The sequence below is a fragment of the Delphinapterus leucas genome, chromosome 4 (genome assembly GCF_059928025.1).
Source record: "Delphinapterus leucas isolate spDelLeu-1000000601 "Yukka" chromosome 4, BTC_Dleu_Yukka2, whole genome shotgun sequence".
In the NCBI taxonomy this organism is placed as follows: domain Eukaryota; kingdom Metazoa; phylum Chordata; class Mammalia; order Artiodactyla; family Monodontidae; genus Delphinapterus; species Delphinapterus leucas.
The window spans coordinates 132,658,351-132,680,625 of NC_143132.1; the positions used below are offsets into that span (position 1 = coordinate 132,658,351).

General features: G+C 37.3%; 1 protein-coding gene across 4 annotated transcripts in view; it reads left to right on the forward strand.

Annotated features, from left to right (window-relative positions):
- The window catches only part of STAG1 (STAG1 cohesin complex component), a 441,577-nt gene that overhangs the window by 310,875 nt on the left and 108,427 nt on the right, over window positions 1-22,275 (forward strand). For all 4 annotated transcript variants that reach the window (XM_089910049.1, XM_022582560.3, XM_089910050.1 and 1 more), the window contains one exon: window positions 5,766-5,889. In XM_089910049.1, coding sequence (XP_089766175.1) covers window positions 5,766-5,889 — 124 coding nt within the window. The remainder of the gene's footprint in view (window positions 1-5,765; window positions 5,890-22,275) is intronic.

The window sequence follows — 22,275 nt, forward strand, 5'->3', positions numbered from 1 at the left end:
GCGCTCACTCTCTCTGTGCATCTCTGGTACTGTGCCTTGTAAAATCTAACCACCTTGTCCTTTAGAGTCCCAGCTTCTTTTCCTCAACTTTGGGAAATACCCAGGCTCTGTATACGTTCCCCTGCCTATACCACTGCCCTGCTCTGCCTGATATCCAACACCTAAAAAATATTATTTTATGTATTTTATGCAGCTTTTTAATTTTTTCAAGTGGAAGAAGCATAAATCCTGTCCATCTTGGCTCAGCCACACAATTTTGAATGCAGAATCCATATCATTTTTTATGATTTTACTTCAGTCTTCAACACCAAAATAACATAGCCTTTATTTCATTTTAGTGACCCACCCTTTCTGAGTCTTGCCAAAATTTTCAACCTATTATTCTCATAAAAGCAACAATTCTTTAATTTCCTGTTACCTTATTGATTTTTTAATTTAATCAGACCTTGCATACTAGTATTGAATCTGTCATAGCTCACTTTTGGTACACTAAAATTTCAATTCCTCTGGGCTTCCTTGGTGGTGCAGTGGTTAAGAATCTGCCTGCCAGTGCAGGGGACATGGGTTCGAGCCCTGGGCCGGGAAGATCCCACATGCCGTGGAACAACTAAGCCCTTGTGCCACAACTGCTAAGCCTGTGCTCTAGAGCCCAGGAGGCACAATTACTGAAGCCCACGCACTTAGAGCCTGTGCTCCACAACAAGAAAAGCCACCACAATGAGAATGCTGCACACTGCAACGAAGAGTAGCCCCTGCTCGCTGCAACTAGAGAAAGCCCATGTGCAGCAACGAAGACCCAACGCAGCCAAAATAAACTAAATAAATAAATTTATTTTAAAAAATTTCAGTTCCTCAAAAGAGGGTTGAAAATATAGGTGAGAGTATGACCTGCCTGCCAAAGTGATCAGCATGTCATGGATACCAATCATTGGTTTTTCCAGAAGTATCACTTAGTCCACTTTATTGATTAAGGGAGAATGTTACTGCATGTACATACTAGAAATAGAAGTGCTGTGGAGAGATGACACTTTAAGTTAATGCTTTTTCTCTCCTGCCACCCCAACTTCAAAAATTAAATATTAATTAAAATTAAATTAAGATTAAATTAATTGTTAGATTTAAATTGTTAGATTATTGTTAGATATTAAAATAAAGGCATACTAACTGAGGATCAGTAAATTAGGTAAGTTTTCCATAGAAATAAACATAATTATTCTTTTATGCTTTAAAAAAGAGCTACAGCAGAGGATTAATTGCCCCAGAACTATTCTTTTCTAGTTTTTTTCTTTCTTTGAGTTTGCAAGTAAAGTGTATTCTAACTTCATTTTTAGTTGTTCATTTCAAGGCCCCAGTACTAGAACTATGAAAATTCGTTCATCTCGTGATTTTCTTTATACATTTCCTGTTGTCTTACTAACTTTTTTGCCCCCTACTTAATCTTTGCTTTGGAAACTTCCAGACACTTGCAGCTAAGTGTTATCTTTCTAAATAGAGTGAGACCTTTGGAAATAGAGATTAAGGTGTTAAAAATAAATGTAATATAAAAATCAAAGCCTGAAGATCTCTAAGATATGAGAAAAATATCTGTATATCAAAAAATATATTGTAGGGGCTTCCCTGGTGGCGCAGTGGTTGAGGGTCCGCCTGCCAATTCAGGGGACACGGGTTCGTGTCCCGGTCTGGGAAGATCCTACATGCCGCGGAGCGGCTGGGCCTGTGAGCCATGGCCGCTGGACCTGCGCATCCGGAGCCTGTTGCTCTGCAACGGGAGAGGCCACAGCAGTGAGAAGCCCGTGTACCGAAGGGGGGGGGGAATATATATATATATATATATATATATATATATAGTAAGTCAGGGAATATTTAGAAATATACTGCATTTCCATTTTGTACTTCATTTACTTAAATAGAATGTTAGTTCCTAGAAGGCAAGAAGAAAGCTATCTATGGTAATAAGAGGATGTGCCATGAATCATGGAAGACCTGAAAGTTTACTAGAGCTTGAAAGAATAATCATTGTAGGTAATCAGAGTGGAATGAGGGCACTGTGAGTGTAGGAGTCACCACAGACATGTAATGTGTGCAGTTGAGCTATTTGGACTAAAGAACTCATTCATAGACCAAACTAAAAGAAGATTGGTTATGGCTCAATTGGTAAAGGCCTTCAATAACAGTAAAACTAAGAATATTGGTTATCTTTTGCCATATAACAACTTACCCCAAAACTTGGTACAGCATACATTATCTCATTGTTACTATGGGTCAAGAATTTGGGAGTGGCCTAGCTAAGGGGTTATGGCTTAAGTTCTCTCATCAGATTGCAGTCAAGACTTTGGTTGAGGCTGCAGTCATTTGAAGGCTTGACTGTGGTTGGAGCATCTGCTTCTCATATGGCTTACTCACATGGCTGGTGGAAGAAGACCTAGTTACTCACCACATTGAGTTCTCTATAAGGCAACTAGAATGTCCTTAAGACGTGGCAGTTGGCTTTCCTGAGAGAGATTGATCCAAGAGAGAGAGCAAAGGAAAAGTCACTATGTCTTTTTTGACCTAGCTTCAGATGCCAAAATTCATCATTTCCACTGAATTATATTTATTAGAAACAAGTTACTAAGTACACCCATATTCAAGAAAAGAAGCATGTGTCTCCACCAAAGGGAATAGTAACAGAAAATTTGTGGACATTTTAAGACCACCACAAAGAAATTCTTATTTTACTGTATAATCTGTAATTACATAATATAGTTACATGTAGAGAATGATTAATAGGGTAGTATCAGCAAGCAAAGTAGATTAGAGCTCCAAAACCCAAATAGGAGAAAAATCACCTAGGGACTTTTAATAGTAGTAGAATGGGCTGTCTTACATACATAGTCAAATTGTAAATCTAAAAAGGATATGAAAAACATTTTAAGTTAAAGTGGGAGGCGTCAGACTACATCTGAAGTAGACAAGGACTGGGATTCCAAGAAAATAAGCTGTATCTAAATGTTGGCAGTGCTTACAGAGAAGAGCTGTGTTTCAAGAACATGAGCTTTTGGCAGTCTAATAAGCATGAGAAAAAGGTATTAGAGGTTAGGCTTAGACATAGAAATGGTTATAAAAAAAGATTTTGAGCAATATTTTCCTACTGAAATAAAGCTAAGCCTTTATATTCTCTAGCCTTGGGAATCAGCCACCTATAATCTCAATACCAGAGATAATGGTAATACCAATGGTAATGAATGGAAGAATGATTGAGCTATGTATTATGAGTTACTGTACTTAGTAGTCACTATAGTTTTAATCAAAATACCATACCTATTCATTGTGTCCTTACCCTACTTCTCTGAGCTTGTGTAATAAAAAACTCAGCCTGGTTTTGTTTGCTTTAATTTTTTTGATTGGTTTGTACAAGCGTATTTCAGCAGAGAATAAGTGTAATTGATCTTTGGGATTTGGGTATTTTGTGGTTATGTTTTGGTTTTGGAGGGGAGCTATTTTATTTTGTTTTATTTTTGCTGTTGTTATTTTTTTTTTATTTGTACAGCCCAGTAGAAGACAAAGTATATGAACTTGTAGTTCTTAGAAGTAGAAATTTATATAAAATAGTAGAACAATACCAAGTGACAGGCAGGGATGAAAGCACTATATGGAGAAATTTGTTAATATCTAATTCAGGTGAAGATGTGTATTCCTTCTCACCCAGTAAATTTCACTTCTAAGTATAACAGCAGTGTCTCACAGACTTGACTGACCATTTCCTACATCAAGTACACAGATGTTCCAAGAAAAAATACTTACTTGCCTTACCCCATGTGAAGCATTTTAGTATTTTCTATCCCAAATACTTTTTTTTCCCCACTCACTAAATTTATTTCATAATGTGCTGGTAGGTAGTAATGCACTGTTTTAAAAACACTGCCCTAGGGGAAACGCTTACACAAGCAGACATGTACGAGAATGCTTATGCCATTCATTGTTAATAAAAGCAAAAACTTGGAAACAACCTAAATATCTGCCACTGAGAGAATGTATAAGTAATTTGTAATTTATTTATAGAAAGGAACACTGAACATCAGTTAAAGTTAATATTATTGGACTTGGAGCTATATGAATCAGTGTGTATAAATTGCAAAACTGGTTTGTGAAAAAATCTAGTTGGAGAGGAAGCCTATAAGATACAATGTATGTAAAGTTTCAAAATATTTAAAACAATATATATGAAGTTAAAGCATAATAACTTTGTAATGTCTGAAATTTTTCATATTTAGAAGAAAAGAAATACCCTTGAACCATTCACATTCATTATTTTAAAGGTCAAGGAACATTCTTTCACAGTTTTTAAGCTACTTTTTATATTGTATCATCTATGAATGTCTAGATTGATGACAATTAAAAGATTATAATAATGAACATTGATGGAAAGTTTTAGTAGGTACCAGGCACAGTTCTAAGTATTTTATTGATACTTTTATTAAGTGAGTTTATCCTCACAGTCACTGTGAGGTCTAGGTTCAGTTATTATCCCTGTTTTACAGGTGAGGAAATCTAAGAAAGAGGGAAATAACTTGCAGCTAGTAAATAGCAGAGTCAGGATTTGAACTCAGGATGTCTTACTCCAAAGCCTGTATCATTAGCCTCTGTGCTATAGAATCTCTCCATGAGAAAAAGGTATAAACAACAGCAAAAGTGTAGGAAAACTAAAGACTGTAATTGGTAGTATGGTTTTGAAAGAGAAAGTTTCTCACATTTTTATTCTTTAAGCAATGACATGGACTTAGAAGGAACTAAGATTTATTAGAGCAGAGAATTAAATATTAGAATACTAGCACTCATTTTATCACAAAAGAGAAACTAAGGAAAGCTCCTTGACAGATGATTGCCTTGTGTAAATTGGAGAATTAAAAATTATTCATGTATGGTAACTCAGAAACCTTTAAGATTGATCTACAAAAGAAAGGATTTATCTTAATTGTATAATACGAGTTTTTTTTAGCCAGAGTTATTATCCTGTTGAAAGATAAGGTAAAAATATTAACACTGTATTTGTTCATGGTTCACAGATTTTAGAGTAGAAGTAATTCCAGGAGGGTTGTAGTAGATGCTTATGGTGAGGTGAAAAGCTGTCTGGGCACAGAGCCAGAGACCTGACTTTTGGGGTTCGTTCTGCTACCACTTCATAGTGTGGTCACCAGGATTGTTCTGTTGTGACTAAATGTGAATTATTCTTCTTCCCTGTGCAGTTACTTCAAGGTCTTGGTTTTGTAAACTACTGTACATTTTCAAATAATACAGGCTGCTACAATTTTACCTCATAGATACTAATTTTTTGTTCATGAAAATTATTTTTTAATTCTTTAGATGTGTACTAGCTTAGAAAGAGTCACAGTTATTTAGAGAAACACGTTTTGAGTTCTCCATTATCCTGTATTTGGATGTTGATACTCTGGTTCCTCAGAAGTTTTAACATGTGTATTGATCCTATAATAATTGTGAGGCTTTCAGAAAGCTCCAAATGTCATTTCCTAGTCCATTGAAAATAGAGCAGTTGAGTCAAAATAAGATGATTTCCAGAAGCATTTTTTTTTTTTGGTATTGGTGGTTTTTATTTTATAGAAGCCATATAAAAAATAGAAGATATTCAAGTTGGAGACCTTTGCGAGGACAGATATAAAAACGGTATTTGGATAATATTGACATCTATTGCTTGCTGAAAATGAGTATGAAGTACTTTCTAGCTTTGGGTATTAATCAGAGGTTTGACTCTTTTTTTCCTTCTCTAGTGATGCTATTGCTGAGATTCGAGCCATTTGTATTGAAGAAATTGGAGTATGGATGAAAATGTATAGTGATGCCTTCCTAAATGACAGTTACCTAAAATATGTTGGCTGGACTCTTCATGACAGGGTAAGTTACTCTGTTCTCAGCTTTCGTAGAAGATGTACTTGTCCTAATATTAATACTAGAAAGCTAGGAATTAAGATGGCATTGGGGGCTTCCCTGGTGGCGCAGTGGTTGAGAGTCCACCTGCCGATGCAGGGGACGCGGGTTCGTGCCCCGGTCCGGGAAGATCGCACATGCTGCGGAGCGGCTGGGCCCGTGAGCCGTGGCCGCTGAGCCTGCGTGTCCAGAGCCTGTGCTCCGCACCGGGAGAGGCAACAACAGTGAGAGGCCTGCATACCGCAAAAGAAAAAGAAAAAAAAAAAAAGATGGCATTGGTTGGTTTTTCTCAAGCTTTATAATAATACGGAAATTTAAGATGATACAGCTGAATACTATTTACTTGTGGCCATGATGAAACTTGAGACATCAGCATATGTGTGAAAACCGTGTCTTACTTAGTTGTAATGCCGTCTTAAACCAAGTTTGGCAACCTGGTACATCTAAATTTTAAGAGAATGTAGTATCTCAATAAGCTAATTATAATTTTTTTCTAGTTTGGAATCAAAAGAGATTCCTGTTTCTCTTAATATATAGGAACTAAATAAGCTTTCTTATTTTGAATTCTCTAAGGTCATATCATAGTAGAATGTTTTAGCAGAGTTGAATAGATTTGTTGGATTCTAGAATATCTGGTCTTAAAATCTGTCTCTACTTCCACTCTCTTAGAAAAGGCTCTGACTTAAAAGGAATCTCACATTATTAAGTCCTGAGTATGTAATCCTTAAATAACCAAGGATGGGAATGATAAATTGCTGGAATTTTTATATTGAATGACCTGACATTCTATAACTTGAATTGCCAGATTTTCACACACAAAAAAGAAATCTTAACAATGATTTCTTTTAAAAGATGTTATATTCCATTATTCGAATTGTTTAAAGTATCATAACTATTAGAAGATATTTTATCTTTTTTTTCATTTTATCTTTTTAAATGCAATTATATTCTTAGACTTTTACAGTAATTTTGGTAATAGTCTAAGACTTATTTTCTATATATTACCATTATTAGCCTGTGGAGCATTTTTTACTTATTGATTGATTGATTAATTTTTTTTAGACAGCTCAGAGCAATTTATTTTTTTTATAGGTTTGGCATTTAAAAAAATTTTTTTTGAAGTATAGTTGATTTACAGTGCTGTGCCAATCTCTGCTGTACAGTAAAGTGACTAAGTTATACACATATGTACATTCTTTTTTATATTTTATATTATGGTTTATCACAGGATATTCAATATAGTTCCCTGTGTTATACATTAGAACCTTGTTGTTTATCCATTCTAAATGTAATAGTTTGCATCTACCAATCCCAAATTCCCAGTCCATCCTTCTCCCTGCCCAACTTGAGTCTGTTTCTGTTTTGTAGATAGGTTCATTTGTGCCATATTTTAAATTCCACATATAAGTGATATCATATATTTGTCTTTCTCTTTCTGACTTCACTTAGTATGACAATCTCTAGTTGCATCCATGTTGCTGCAAATGGTATTATTTTGTTCTTTTTGTGGCTGAATAGTATTCCATTGTATATATTTACTACATCCTCTTTATCCATTCCTCTGTCGATGGACATTTAAGTTGTTTCTATGTTTTGGCTGTTGTGAACAGTGCTGCTATGAACATAGGGGTGCATGTATCTTTTGAATTATAGTTTTGTCCAGGTATATTCCCAGGAGGGGGATTGCTGGATTATGTGGTAATTCTGTTTTTAGTTTTCTGAGTAGCCTGCATACTGTTCTCCGTAGTGGTTGTACCAGCTTACAGTTCTCCCCAACAGTGTAGGAGTTCCCTTTTCTCCACATCCTCTCCAGCATTTGTTATTTGTAGACTTTTTAATGATGGCCATTCTGACTGGTGTGAGGTGGTACCTCAGTGTAGTTTTGATTTGCATTTGTCTAATAATTAGTGATGTTGAGCATATTTTCATGTGCCTATTGGCCATCTGTATGTCTTCTTTGGAGAAATGTCTATTAAGGTCTTCTGCCCATTTTTCAATTGGGTTATTTGTTTTTTTGTTGATGAGTTGCATGAGTTTTTTGTATATTTTGGAGATTAAGCCTTGTCTGTTGCATCATTTGCAAGTATTTTCTCCCATTTGGTAGGTTGCCTTTCTTTTTTTTTTATGGTTTTCTTTGCTGTGCAAAAGCTTGCAAGTTTGATTAGGCCCCATTTGTTTATTTTTGTTTTTATTTATATTGCCTTGGGAGTCTGACCTAAGAAAACATTGGTACAATTTATGTCAGAGGATGTTTTGCCTATGCTCTCTTTTAGGAGTTTTATGGTATGTTGTCTTAGGTTTAAGTCTTTAAGCCATTTTGAGTTTATTTTTGTGCATGGTGTAAGGGTGTGTTCTAACTTCATTGATTTACATGCAGCTGTCCAACTTTCCCAGCACCATTTGCTGAAGAAACTTTCTTTTTCCCCTTGTATATTCTTACCTCCTTTGTCAAAGATTAATTGACAATAGGTGTGTGGTTTATTTCTGGGTTCTCTATTCTGTTCCATTGATCCATATGTCCGTTTTTGTACCAGTACCACACTGTTTTGATTACTGTTGCTTTGTAGCATTGTCTGAAGTCTGGGGAGTTTTGCCTTTGTTTTTTTCCTCAGGATGGCTCTAGCACTTCTGGGTCTTTTATGGTTCCATATAAATTTTTGGATTATTCTAGTTTTGTGAAAAATGTCATGGGTAATTTTATAGGGATCGCATTAGATCTGTAGAATGCTTTGGGTAGTATTGCCATTTTAACAATGTTAATTCTTCCAGTTCAAGAGCGTGGGATATCTTTCTATTTCTTTGAATACTCTTTTATTTCCTTTATTAATGCTTTATAGTTCTCAGCATATAAGTCTTTCACCTCCTTGGTCAGGTTTATTCCTCAATTTTTTTTTGGGGGGGGGTGCAATTTTAAAAAGTGTTTACATTCCCTTTCTGATATTTCGTTGTTAGTGTAAAGGAATGCAACCGATTTCTGAATGTTAATCTTCTATCCTGCTACTTTGCTGAATTTATTTGTTAGATCTAGTAGTTTTTGTGTGGAGTCATTAGGGTTTTCTATATATAGTATCATGTAATCTGCGTATAGTGACAATTTTACCTCTTCCCTTTCAATTTGGATACCTTTTATTTCTTTTTCTTGTCTGATTGCTGTGGCTAAGAATTCCAATACTATGTTGAAAAGAAATGGTGAGAGTGGTCATCCTTGTCTTGTTCCAGATTTTAGTGGGAAGGCTTTCAGCTTTTCATCGTTGATTATTATATTGGCTGTGGGTTTCTCGTAAATGGCTTTAATTATGTTGAGATATGTTCCCTCTGTTCCCACTTTGGTAAGAGTTTTTATCATGAATGAATGTTGAATTCTGTCAAATGCTTTTTCTGCATCTTTTGAGATAATCATGTGGTTTTTGACTTTTCTTTTATTAATGTGCTGTATTGCACTGATTGATTTGCATATGTTGAACCGTCCTTGTGAACCTGGGATGAATCGCACTTGGTCATAGTGTATGATCTTTTTTATGTGTTGTTGGATTCTTTTTGCTAATATTTTGCTGAGGATTTTTGCATCTACATTTATCAAAGATATTGGCCTATAATTTTCTTTTTTGGTGGTATCTTTGTCTACTTTTGGTATCAGGGTGATGGTGGCTTCATAGAATGTCTTTGGGAGTGTTCCCTCCTCTTCGGTCTTTTGGAAGAGTTTGAGAAGAATCAGTGTAAGTTCTTTGTTTGTTTGGTAGAATTCACCTGTGAAGCCATCTGGTCCTAGACTTCTGTTTGTAGGAAGTATTTTTATTACAGATTCTATTTCACTTCTAGTGATTGATCTGTTCAAATTATCTATTTCTTATTGATTCAATTTTGGTGGTCTTTATGCTTCTAGAAAGTTATCCATTTCTTCTAAGTTGTGAAATTTGTTAGCATATAATGGTTCATAGTATTCTCTTATGTTTTTTGTATTTCTGCGGTATCAGTTGATTTTTCATTTCTCATTTTGTTTATTTGGGTTCTCTTTTCTTCTTGGTGAGCCTGGCTAGAGGTTTGTCAATTTTGTTTACCCTTTCAAAGAACCAGCTCTTGGTTTTGTTGATTTTTTCCTTTTTTTTTTTAATCTCTATTTTATTTATTTCCTCCCCGATCTTTATTATTTCCTTCCTTCTGCTGACTTTAGGTTTTGTTTGTTCTTCTTTTTCTAATTCTTTTAGGTGATAGTTTAGGTTGTTTACTTGAGATTTTTCTTGTTTTTTGATGGAGGCCTATATCACTATAAATTTCCCTCTAAGAACTGCTTTTGCTGTGTCCCGTAGATTTTGTATGGTTGTGTTTTCATTGTTGTTTGTCTCAAGGTATATTTTAATTTCCTTTTTGATTTCCTCATTGACCCATTGGTTTTTTAGTAGCATGTTATTCAGTCTCCAACTAATTGTTCTTTTCTCGTTTCTTTTCCTGTGGTTGATTTCTAATTTCATGCCATTGTGGTCAGAGAAAATGCTTAAAATAATTTCTGTACTCTTAAATTTGTTGAGGTTAGTTTTGTGACCTAGGATGTGGTCAGCCCTAGAGAATGTTCTGTGTGCACTCAAAAAGAATGTGTATTCTGTTTTTTGTGGAGTGTTGTTGTTTGCTTTTTTTTGGATGTAGTATCCTGAAACTATCAATTAAGTCTAACTGTTGTATCATTTAGGACCTCTGTTACCTTGTTGATTCTCTGTCTGGAAGATTTGTCCATTGATGTGAGTGGGGTGTTAAAGTCTCCTACTATTGTATTCTCATCAATTTCTCCCTTTATATCTGTTAGTATTTGTTTTATGTATCGGAGGTGCTCCTATATTAGGTGCATATATGTTGATAAGTACAAAATCATCTTCTTGTATTGATTCTTTTATCATTATGTAGTATCCTTCTTTATCTTTCTTTATAACCTTTGCTTTAAAGTCTATTTTGTCTGATATGAGTATTGCAACTCCTGCTTTCTTGTCATTTCCATTTGCATGAAATATCTTTTACCATTCCCTCTTTCTCAATCTATGTGTATCCTTTGCCCTAAGGTGGGTCTCTTGTAGGCAGCATATTGTAGACTCTTGTTTTTTCTATCCGATCTGCCACTCTATGTCTTTTGATTGGAGCATTCAGTCCATTGACAGTTAAGGTAATTATTGATATATATGTATTTATTGCCATTTAAAACCTTGTTTTCCAGTTGATTCTTTGTTTCTTCTTTGTTCCTTTCTTTTTCTGTTTTTCTTTTTGTGGTTTCATGATTTCCTTTTATTTTATGCTTGTGTTCTTTTTTCGGTTTTTGTGAATCTATTGTATGTTTTTCATTTGTGGTTGTCCTGTTTTCAAGTATGTTAACCCCTTCCCATATATGCTTGCTTTAGACTGGTAGTCATATAGGCTCAAACACATTTAAAAAAAAGAAGAAGAATCTGCATTTTCTTACTCTCCTTCCCCACATTTTATGATTTTGATGTCCCTTTCTACATCTTCATGTTTATCCCTTTGCTGTTCCTTGTGTTTATCATTGCTTTCACAAATAGGGTTGTTTTTTTTTTTCTTTTTGATCTCTATACTGGCTAATTTAAGTGATTTACTTTCCAATTGTGATTTCCTCCTTCCTATTTCTTCTTGCTGCTTCTTTTCTATTTAGAGATGACCTTTCCATATTTCTTTCAGGATAGGTTTAGTATTGCTGTTTTCTTTCAATTTTTGCTTGTCTGAGAAATTATTTATTTCTCCTCCTATTCTACATGATAATCTTACTGAGTAGAGTATTCTAGGTTGCAGATTTTTCTCTTTCAAGACTTTGAATATATTTTGTACGCCCTTCTGGCCTGCAGTGTTTCTGTAGAGAAATCAGCTGATAGTCTTATGGGGGTTCCCTTGTAAAGAACTCTTGGTTTTTCTCTTGCTGCCTTTAGAATCCTCTCTTTATCTTTAACTTCTGCCATTTTTATTATAATATGTCTTGATGTAGGTCTGTTTGGCTTCATCTTCTTTGACCCTCTGTGCTTCCTGTATCTGGATATCTGTTTCCTTCTTTTAGTTTGGGAAATTTTCAGCCATAATTTCTTCAAATGCATCTTCAATCCCCTTTTCTCTTTCTTCTCCTTCTGGAATCCCTGTTATGCATAGATTGACCTGCTTTATATTATCCCATAGGTCTCCTATGTTGCTTTAACTTTTTTTTTTTCATTTGGCTTTCTCTCTTCTGTTTTGATTGGGTAATTTCCATTAGTCTATCTTCCAGGTCACTTATTCTTTCTTCTGCATTATTCATTCTGCTGTTCATTGCCTTGAGCTCAGCTTTTGTCTCAGCAAATGAATTTTCTAATTTTTATTGTCTCCTCCTTGTAGTTTCAAGTTCCTTTTTACAGTAATCTGCCTTTCTGTTGATAGCCTTTCTTAATTCCTTCAGTATTTTCATTACCTCCTTTTTTAACTCGGTGTCTATTAGACTGAGGAGGTCTTTTTCATTGTCCCTGCAGGCAATTTTTTTGGTCTTTTAACTAAGAGTGGTTCCTCTGCTTTTTCATTTTGCTTATATTTCTCTTACTCTGTGAGTTCAGGAGAAACAATTATCTACTGTGGTCTTAGAGGGCTATTTATAAGCAGGAGAATCCCTGTGTAGCTTGTGTGGGTTCAGTATTTTTTTGACATGAGTGCTGTTTTTGGTTTGGATGCTTGCTGTCTCTTTCTTAGCATGTGCTGGCTGTTATCCCCTTGATCGGGGTGTGCAGGTGCACGCTCCCAGGGAGGCGGGGGCAAGAGTTGGCTCCCGGTCGCAAGTTTCTCTGCAATGGCGGCAGCAGGTCATGTGTCCCTGGGGAAGTTGGCCCTAGATCTTGGGACCATAGGTGGCAGCGGTGTGTTGCGCACCCCGTGGAGGTGGGGGCAGTGGTTGGCACTGGGTTGCAGGGCCCTTGTCAGCAGTGGTTGGCTGTGCGCACTCCCGGGGAAGTTGGTCCCACTTCATGGGACCCTCTGCAGTGGTGGGCCGTGCCAGCTCCTGGAAAGGTGAGGGCAGTGATCTGCACCCCCGCTCACAGGACCCTTGAAAGTGGCAGCAGCAACGGCAGCGTTCCGCACCTGCCTCTGGAGTCCGAGATGTCAGCCATGGCTCACGCCTGCCCCTGGAGCTCATATAGGCAGTGCCCTGCTGCCTGTGAGCATGCAGAGAAAGAAGCTCCTATGGCAGGCCCACCCTTCTCCTCTCATGCCCCCCAACAATGGTCCCTTGCCTCTGGTGGGCCCAGGCTTCTTCCCAGACTCCCTCAGTTGTGGCACCCTGCACCCTACCCCCCTCAGGCTTTGTTCACACAGCCAACCCCAGTCCTCTCCCCGGGGTCTGACCTCCAAAGCCCGAGCCTCAGTACCCAGCCCCCACCTGCCCCAGCAGGCAAGCGGGCAAGCGTCTCAGGCTGGGGAGTGCCGGTCAGCATTGACCTGTGCAGGTCTGTCTCTGCTTTGCCCTCCACACACCTGTTGCTGTGCTCTCCTCCAAGGCTCTGAAGCTACCCCTCTGTCCCCGCCAGTGGACAGAGGGACTGTGGGGACTTCCCAGTGTGCAGAAACCTTTCCTTTTTCACAGCTCCCTCCCAGAGGTTCAGGTCCATTCCCGATTCCTTTCTCTCTCTTTTTCTTTTGCCCTGCCCAGTTACATGGAGAGTTTCTTGCTCTCTTCGAAGCCTGAAGTCTTCTGCCGGCATTCAGTAGATGTTCTGTGAGAGTCATTCCACACATAGATGTATTTTTGATGTATCTGTGGGGAGAAGGTGAGCTCCATGTCCTACTCCTCCACCATGTTGATTCGGTTCCCCAAGCATTTATTTTTTAAATAGTAGTGTGCTAAGTATTATCAAAGAAAACCACAAAATTACATAAATTATAATGAAAGTTCCCAAGGGAATTTTATAGGCCATTTTTGCTATAAAAGAGCGTTCAGAGTGTAGGGAGATCATCATAAGTTGGTTGGTCAGTTTCAGTGACTAATTTTTAATTGAGGATTAAAAGGGATTCTTATTTCCCACCTCATTTGAAGGAAAATCCAGTTAGTGTGTACACAGTGAATTTTTTTCCTGAATATATTTATTTTCCCTATCAATTCAGATTCTTTTGTCTATAGTAATAAATCCCAAACTCGATTTTGTTTTCTTTTTCCAGTCCTCATGTGGTACTGGGGACCTTTACATCTAAGCCTCATCTCAGATGCATCCAATTAAATTTTACTGGTGTGAGAGATATTATAATTACACCTTGTGCCCTCATGCAGGCATATCCATACTACTAAATCCAAGCAGACAAGCTTTTTAGTAGAAATAAGTTTAAAGTCTTTCATTTTTATTCCCTACTACTACCATACCAGTTTTCCTCCTCTCCTCACCTCCCTAATAGAGTAGTCTACTGAATTTCAATAACAGTAACAATTACCAGTTTTAACAGAACTTATGTATGTCCACAAATTCTGGGGAAAACACCAATTTGATGTGGCTTATCAAAAAATAAACACAGTCTCCCCAAACTCCCCAAATTAAAACTTTTTAATTTGATTTAAAAATCAATTTAAAACAAATCACTAAACTGTGTCTGTCTGTAGAAATCCTCTGTCCAGATAAAGGAAGAGGTAGGTTTCTCTTGTACATTGTTGATAAAATGATTTAAGGAGTAAGTAGTGTTTTCGATAGGATGATTTTATAAACCTCTCCTGTGATCTCCAATTGCTTTACTTAGAAAAGAGTGTAAGTATTAAATATTTATTTCTAAACTTTCCTTTTTGTCATTCCCTTTCTGATCACCTTGTACTTTTTTTCTCTGAAGATTAATTTCCTTTCTCTCCTTTTAATCATCTGGTTGAAAGTGTTCATTGTATAGGCTGTAACCTCTGTCTTCAGACTCATCCTGTGCATTTTCAAATGAGCTGATAAAATTTCTTCTCATTTTTTAAAAAATTACATTTTAATTATCAGTTGCATTTTTCCATTTTTGTTGAGATATAATCGACATTTAACATTGTGTTAGTTTAAGGTATGCAACATAATGATTTGATATTCTTTGTCTTGATTTTAGAATTTTAGAGGTTATAACCTAGTCTACCCTCCTATAAATAAGACAAACTTTTTTCATGCTGCCAATTTGTATAAGTTCTGCAGTATTAAATTTTGGTCATTAGAAAGACGGACAATCTCTAACAGCTAAAGGAGTTATTAGAAATTCAGTTCATCTTTCTGTTGACCAAAACTTATTTCTAAATTCCTACCCATTGGTTTTAGTTCTGACATTGAGGGTGACACAGAATAGGTCTAATTTAGATACAGCTTTAGTAATCTCTGTGCTCTGCACTAAGTATCTTACTCTCTTTTTGTATTTACGCTCATGACACTAGATTACCTTTCTTTGTCCTTTCCAGTTTGTAAATATGACTGCACTGTTTTTTGCTTTTAGCTTATGTGTACAATTCTTCTACTTTCTTGCAAATGCTTGATTGCTTACATCAAAATCTCAGTGCTTGGGTGGGATTTATTTTCAGTTAGTCCATTTCATTTCCTCATCTTTGTGTTCACTCATCCCATATTCTGTTTCTCAAGTTTACCAAAAACCTTTTAGCTCTGTATATGTCAAGCAAATGACATCTGTTGCCGATCACTAGAAGTAGAAGTTCAGATTCTTTGCCCACTGCATACTGATCACCAAGGAAAACACAACACAGTCAAGCATTGGATGGAACAATGCTTTACTCATATGGAGAAGGGACAGACAGAGCAAGATTAGCTTCAGTAGTGTCAGTCCCCCATGGTCCAGCAGTCAACACAGAGCAGTTGCCCTGCATGCACCCCTCTTGTGCCACAGAACTAAGGACCCTATTCTGTCCTCTCAGGGGACAGATCTAATAGTGGGGTTGGCCAGGTGCCATATGATGCACACACTTAAGCAGAACAAAAGAAGACACACTGAGTCTAAAACGGGAGTGATATTCCCACACAAGGTGATAAACCCAGCACAGTCCATGAAGACTCTTATTACTTGATAAGGAAGTATTCCAGACCCAAGGCCTCTTCCTGTGAAGCCAAGTGTGGGTCAAAACACTGTACAGGAGACTGCCTTTCCCAACAGTCTACCCCTCACCCCTGCTCGACCACTGACATGGCAGATAAAGCATGTCAATCACCCACCCCAAACTTGAAGGCAGAATTGGGTTCACCAGGGTCCCAGAACAATCTGTTTGGATGTGGAGTGTTCATAGAGCCTTCCTGTCTTAGGAAACAGCACTTTACCAGGCCCGTTAGGAGAGCCAGACCCAGGAAGACAGTCAAGCCACCCTAGAGGGTGGTCTTCAATGTGGATTAAGCCAGCTAAAGAGGTCAAATTGTGAGTTTGGGGAGACTGTGTGTGTACAGCTGATAACCATCCCTCCTGAGCATGGATGTTCATCAGCTCAGTTTTCAGCTTCCCCAAACTGTTGACGTATACACAGTAAGAAATGCTGACAATAACACAAACACCACCTTGTTCTGCCAGCAGGTAATTGAGGGCTATTTAGTTATCCATCACCACCTTGACTAGTGAGTTCAGTGAGTCTCATTGGCTTGGATGGCTTGGGCATAGTGTTAGCTATTTCTGCCATGGTTGAGGACAGGTTGTACACCATTTTTTTCTAGGGCCTGCATACCTATTCCCAGTATTAGAATTTGGATAGCAGAATGAAACCAGTGGTTAGTTTGTCTTCCCAGGAGGATACTGTGAGCCACTTTGTAGTACATCAGCAGAAGGGGTCCTTTTCAGCCCTCTCTGCAGTTGCTGACATGGACAGTCAGCCTTAGAACTCTGAGGCAACAATCCTTCCCCTGGAGGCAGACATTCTATTGCCCATTGGGGTCCACAGAGAAATACATAACCCTGAGGGGTGCAGGGGACACATGTCAGGGATTTTGTTCTGATAATGCTGACTAGTCCAGTTATATACAACCTTGGCTTGCTTTTACCATGTGGTTGCAGGGAGAGAAAAGTTACATACTGGGCATCCAAGTCCAAAATGTCGGTATAGATCAGTAATAAGCATTCTTGTACAGGGGTTTTTTTCTGTCACATCATAGGAAATATTAAAGTAAGGGACTCCGGAGCATGCCTGCATCTGGGCCTGTATCAAAGGAGTGACCCAGCTATTTGACCCATTGACAACTTGAGGAAGTTCTGAGCAGTTTTGTGTCAGCCAGGCCATTACAGTGGGAATGCGGAGCGAGAAGGAATTCATTCTGTGATGACAAATCCCAGCATTGTTTAAGTTTGCCTCCTCTGACTATGGCTGTTGTTGTAACAGACACAGCAGATGATTCTGTAGGAGTGAGAAGAGGAAAGATTAATGTTTCTACTCCTCTCCCACTTCATGAATCTTCTCAGGCCAGAGCTACTCTGGTCTACTGCTTGTGATACTAGCTGCCCTGGTATTGCAACCCAAGCCAGATGTTACCTCCTCTGTGGGCACCCAGTGCCTTTGTGGCTTGACACAAACTTTTTGGCCTCAGTTGGCCAGTCTAGGGAAGGACTGCACAAACTTGACATGTCTGTTAACGTCACCCACCTGATTGAAAGGGTCAGTGTGCCCAGTACTACTAGAAGGACCCTCGCTAGCACCCTGATACTCCTTGATTTCATCTCCCACCTTTTTGGTATCCCATAGGTAAGGAGGTTCCCCAAGGTAAGTATCATATCCAGACTAGAGTCAAGGGGCCCTGTCTGGGGTACAATCGTAGGCAGAACTGCAGATCACCCCAAAGAAGTACACTCCAACAGGAAAAAAGAAGAATGAATGACATGTTGAGATTGTGATTTTGCAGGCACAGCCTAAGCACATGGCTGCCTAGTCCACTTCCACCACAACCAAACTCAGTATTTCCCAATGTGTGTTGCAGTGCCTGTTTTCCTTGCACTGGAGTGTTTAGTAGCCATAGTCCCTGAGAGTGTGCCCATTGTTGTCTTGCTTGGGCAGTGAAGGATGTTCCTTGGTCAGAGTGAAGTCCCATGGGGTATCCAAAAATATGACATAAATTTTATTCAAGGACAGCTATGTTTCAGCATCCACATGCCAGACTGGAGTAGCTATACAATAGCCTGACTAGGTGTTATGGCAGTGAGGCATCATCTTTGCCTGTGGCTGGTGGTCAGGGGTTTGATGTGAACAATCTGCCAGATCCAGGTGAGTCCCAGTCCTTGGTTAATGTGTCCCAGTTCTTCTCTCTGGATGATTTGAGTATATTGACAAGAATCACAAGATTGTACTACATCCTTAGACTTCTGGGTTATCTCTTGGGCTCTGGCCCATTTTTGCATCTGAAGTAGACTCCTTTTTCCATAGATGTACCCACCAGGCAATTGTTGCAGCCCACTGGGCACAAACTTGATTGACACGAGTTCCATTTATGTTTTTATTTTAAAAGTTCCTTTGCAAACACAAGCGTGTGGTCCTTCACACAAACATGGTACTAAAAAAAGAACAAAAAAAGTCAATGAAGAAATTAAAGAGGAAATCAGAAAACACCTCAAGACAAATGAAAATACAGCTTGCCAAAATCTATGGGATGCAGAAATGCAGCTCTCAGAGGGAAGTTTATAGTGATACAGGCCTACAAGAAACAAGAAAAATCTCAAATAAACAACCTAACCTACCATCTGAAAGTGTTAGAACAAAGCCCAAAGTCAGCAGGAGGAAGGAAATAATAAAGATCAGAGAGGAAATATAAAAATAGAGACCCCCCCAAAAAAGATAATAGAAAAGATAAATGAAATCAAGAGCTAGTCTTTTGCAAGCATAAACAAAATTGATAAGCCTTTAGCTAGGCTCATTAAGAAAAAAAGAGAACCCAAATAAACAAAATAAGAAAAGAAAGAGGAGAAATTACAACTTATACTCAGATATACAAAAAACTCATAAGAGTATATTATGAACAGTTATATGCCAACAAATTGGAAACCTAGAAAAAAATGGGTAAATTTCTAGAAACGTACACTTTTCCAAGACTGAATCTGGAAGAAATAATCTGAGCAGACAAGTCACTAGTAGTGAAATTGAATTAGTAATCAAAAAGCTCCCAGCAAATAAAAGTCCAAGACCCGATGGCTTCACAGGGGAATTCTACCAAACATGTAAAGAAGAGCTACTATCTATCCTCAAACTATTACAAAAAATTGAGGAACACTTCTGAATTCATTCCATGAGGCCACCATTACCCTGATACCAAAACCAGACGAAGATATTACCAAAAAAAAGAAAATTACAGACCAATATCTCTGATGAATATAGATGCAGAAATTCTCAACAAAATATTAGCAAACCTAATTCAACAATATATAAGCAGGATCATACACCATGATCAACTGGGATTTACTATAAGGATGCAAGGATGGTTTAATATCCACAGATCAGTCAATGTAATACACCACATTAACAAAATGGAGACTACAACCACATCATCATTTCAATAGACATAGAAAAGGCATTCGACAGATTTCAACACCTATTCATGATAAACACTCTAATCAAAGTTGATATCAAGGAAACATATGTAAACATAATAAAGGCTATTTATGACAAACCCACAGTTGACATCATACTCAACAGTGAAAAGCTGAAAGCTTTTCCTTTAAAATCAGAAACAAGAATGCTCACTCTTGCCACTTCCATTTAACATAGTATTGGAAGTCCTAGCCAATGCAATCAGAGAAGAAAAAGAAATAAAAGACATCTAAATTGGAAAGGAAGAAGTAAAACTGTCACTGTTTGCAGATAACATGATACTATATATAGAAAACCCTAAAATGACCACCAGTATACTATTAGAAGTAATAAATGAATTAAGTAAAGTTGCAGGACACAATATTAATATACAGGAATCTGTTGCTTTTCTATATACTAGTAATGAACTATCAGAAAGAGAAAGCAAGAAAACAACCCCATTTAAAATTGCATCAAATGGAACCGAATAGAAAGTCCAGAGATAAACCCATGCACGTGTGGTCACCTAATCTATGACAAAGGGGGCAAGAATATAAAATGGAGAAAAGACAATCTCTTTGATAAGTGGTGCTGGGAAAACTGGACAGCTACATGTAAACGAATGAAATTAGATACTATAAATCTCTTAGATGAAAACATAGGCAGAACACTCTTCGACATAAATCACAACAACATCTTTTTCAACCCACCTCCTAGAGTAATGAAAATAAAACCAAAAATAAACAAATGGGACCTAATTAAACTTAAAAGCTTTTGCACAGCAAAGGCTGTGCAAAACGATAAGACGAAAAGACAACCCTCAGAATGGGAGAAAATATTTGCAAACAAAACAACCGACAAGGGATTAATCTCCAAAATACACAAACAGCTTATGCAGTTCAATATCCAAAGAACAACCAACCCAGTCACAAAATGGGTAGAGGGTGTAAATAGACATTTCTCCAAAGAAAACATACAAATGGCTAAAAAGCACATGAAAAGATACTCAAAATCACTAATAGAGAAATGCAAATCAAAACTATAGTGAGGTATCACCTCACACTGGTCGGAATGGCCATCATCAAAAAATCTGCAAACAATAAATGCTGGAGAGGGAGAAAAGGGAACCCTCCTACACTGTCGGTGGGAATGTAAACTGGTACCTCCACTGTGGAGAACAGTATGGAGGTTCCTTAAAAAACTAAAAATAGAGCTACCATATGACCCAGCAATCCCACTCCTGGGCATATATCCAGAGAAAACCCAAATTTGAAAAGATACATTCACCACAGTGTTCATTGCAGCACTATTTACAGTAACCAGGACATGGAAGCAACCTAAATGTCCATCGACAGAGGAATGGATAAAGACGATGTGGTATATATATACAATGGAATATTACTCAGCCATAAAAAAGAACAAAATAATGCCATTTGCAGCAACATGGATGGACCTACAGATTGCCATACTGAATGAAGTAAGTCAGACAGAGAAAGACAAGTATCATAAGATATCATTTATATGTGGACTCTAAAAAAGGGTACAAATGAACTTATCTACAAAACAGAAATAAAGTTACAGATGTAGAAAATAAACATGGTTACCAGGGGGTAAGTGGGGGAGAGATAAATTGGAAGACTGGGATTGATATATACACACTACTATATATAAAATAGATAACTAATGATGACCTACTGTATAGCACAGGGAACTATACTCAATACTCTATAACAGACTATATGGGAAAAGAATCTAAAAAAAGAGTGGGCATATGTTTATGTATAACTGATTCACTTTGTTCTACACCTAAAACTAACACAACATTGTAAATCAACTGTACTCGAGTAAAAACTTTTTTAAATTGCATCAAAAAGAAACCTAGGCATAAACTTAAGCAAGATGGAAGACCTGTACTCTGAAAACTATAAAACATTGATGACAATAACTGAAGATGATACAAAAAAATGAAAAGATATCCCTTGTTCTTGGATTGGAAGAATTAATATTGTTTAAATGGCTATACTACCCAAAACAATCTTCAGATTGCAGTCCCTATCAAAATACCCATGACATTTATCACATAACTAGAACAAATAATCCTAAAACATATATGGAATCACAGAAGACCCTGAATAGCCAAAGCAATCTTTAGAAAAAAGAACAAAGCTGGAGGTATCATGCTTCGTGACTTCAGACTACACTACGAAGCTACATTAATCAATACAGTATAATACTAGTACAAAACCAGACACATAGTTCAATGGAACAGAATAGAGAACCCAAAAATAAGCCCATGCACATATAGTCAGTCTTCAACAAAGGAGGCAAGACTGTACAGTGGAGAAGATACACTCTCTTCAATAAGTGGTTTGGGAAAACTGGACAGCTACATGTAAAAGAATGAAATTAGAACATTTTTTCACACCATATACAAAAATAAACTCAAAATGGATTAAAGACCCAAGTGTAAGACCTGAAACCATAAAACTCCTAGATGAAAACACAGGCAGGACACTCTTTGACATAAATTGTGGCAGTATTTTTTTGGATCTGTCTCCTAAGGCAAAGGAAACAAAAGCAAAAATAAACAAATGGGACCTAATTAAACTTAAAATCTTTTGCAAATCTTTTAAGCAAAGGAAACCATCAACAAAATGAAAAGACAACCTACTGAATGGGAGAAAATATTTGCAAATGATATGGCAGATAAGGGGTTAATATCCAAAATATATAAACAGCTCATACAACTCAATATTAAAAAACCAAACAGCCTGATTTTAAAATGGGCAGAAGACCTGAATATACATTTTTCCAAAGAAAGCATACAGATGGCAAACAAGCACATGAAAGGATGCTCAACATTGCTA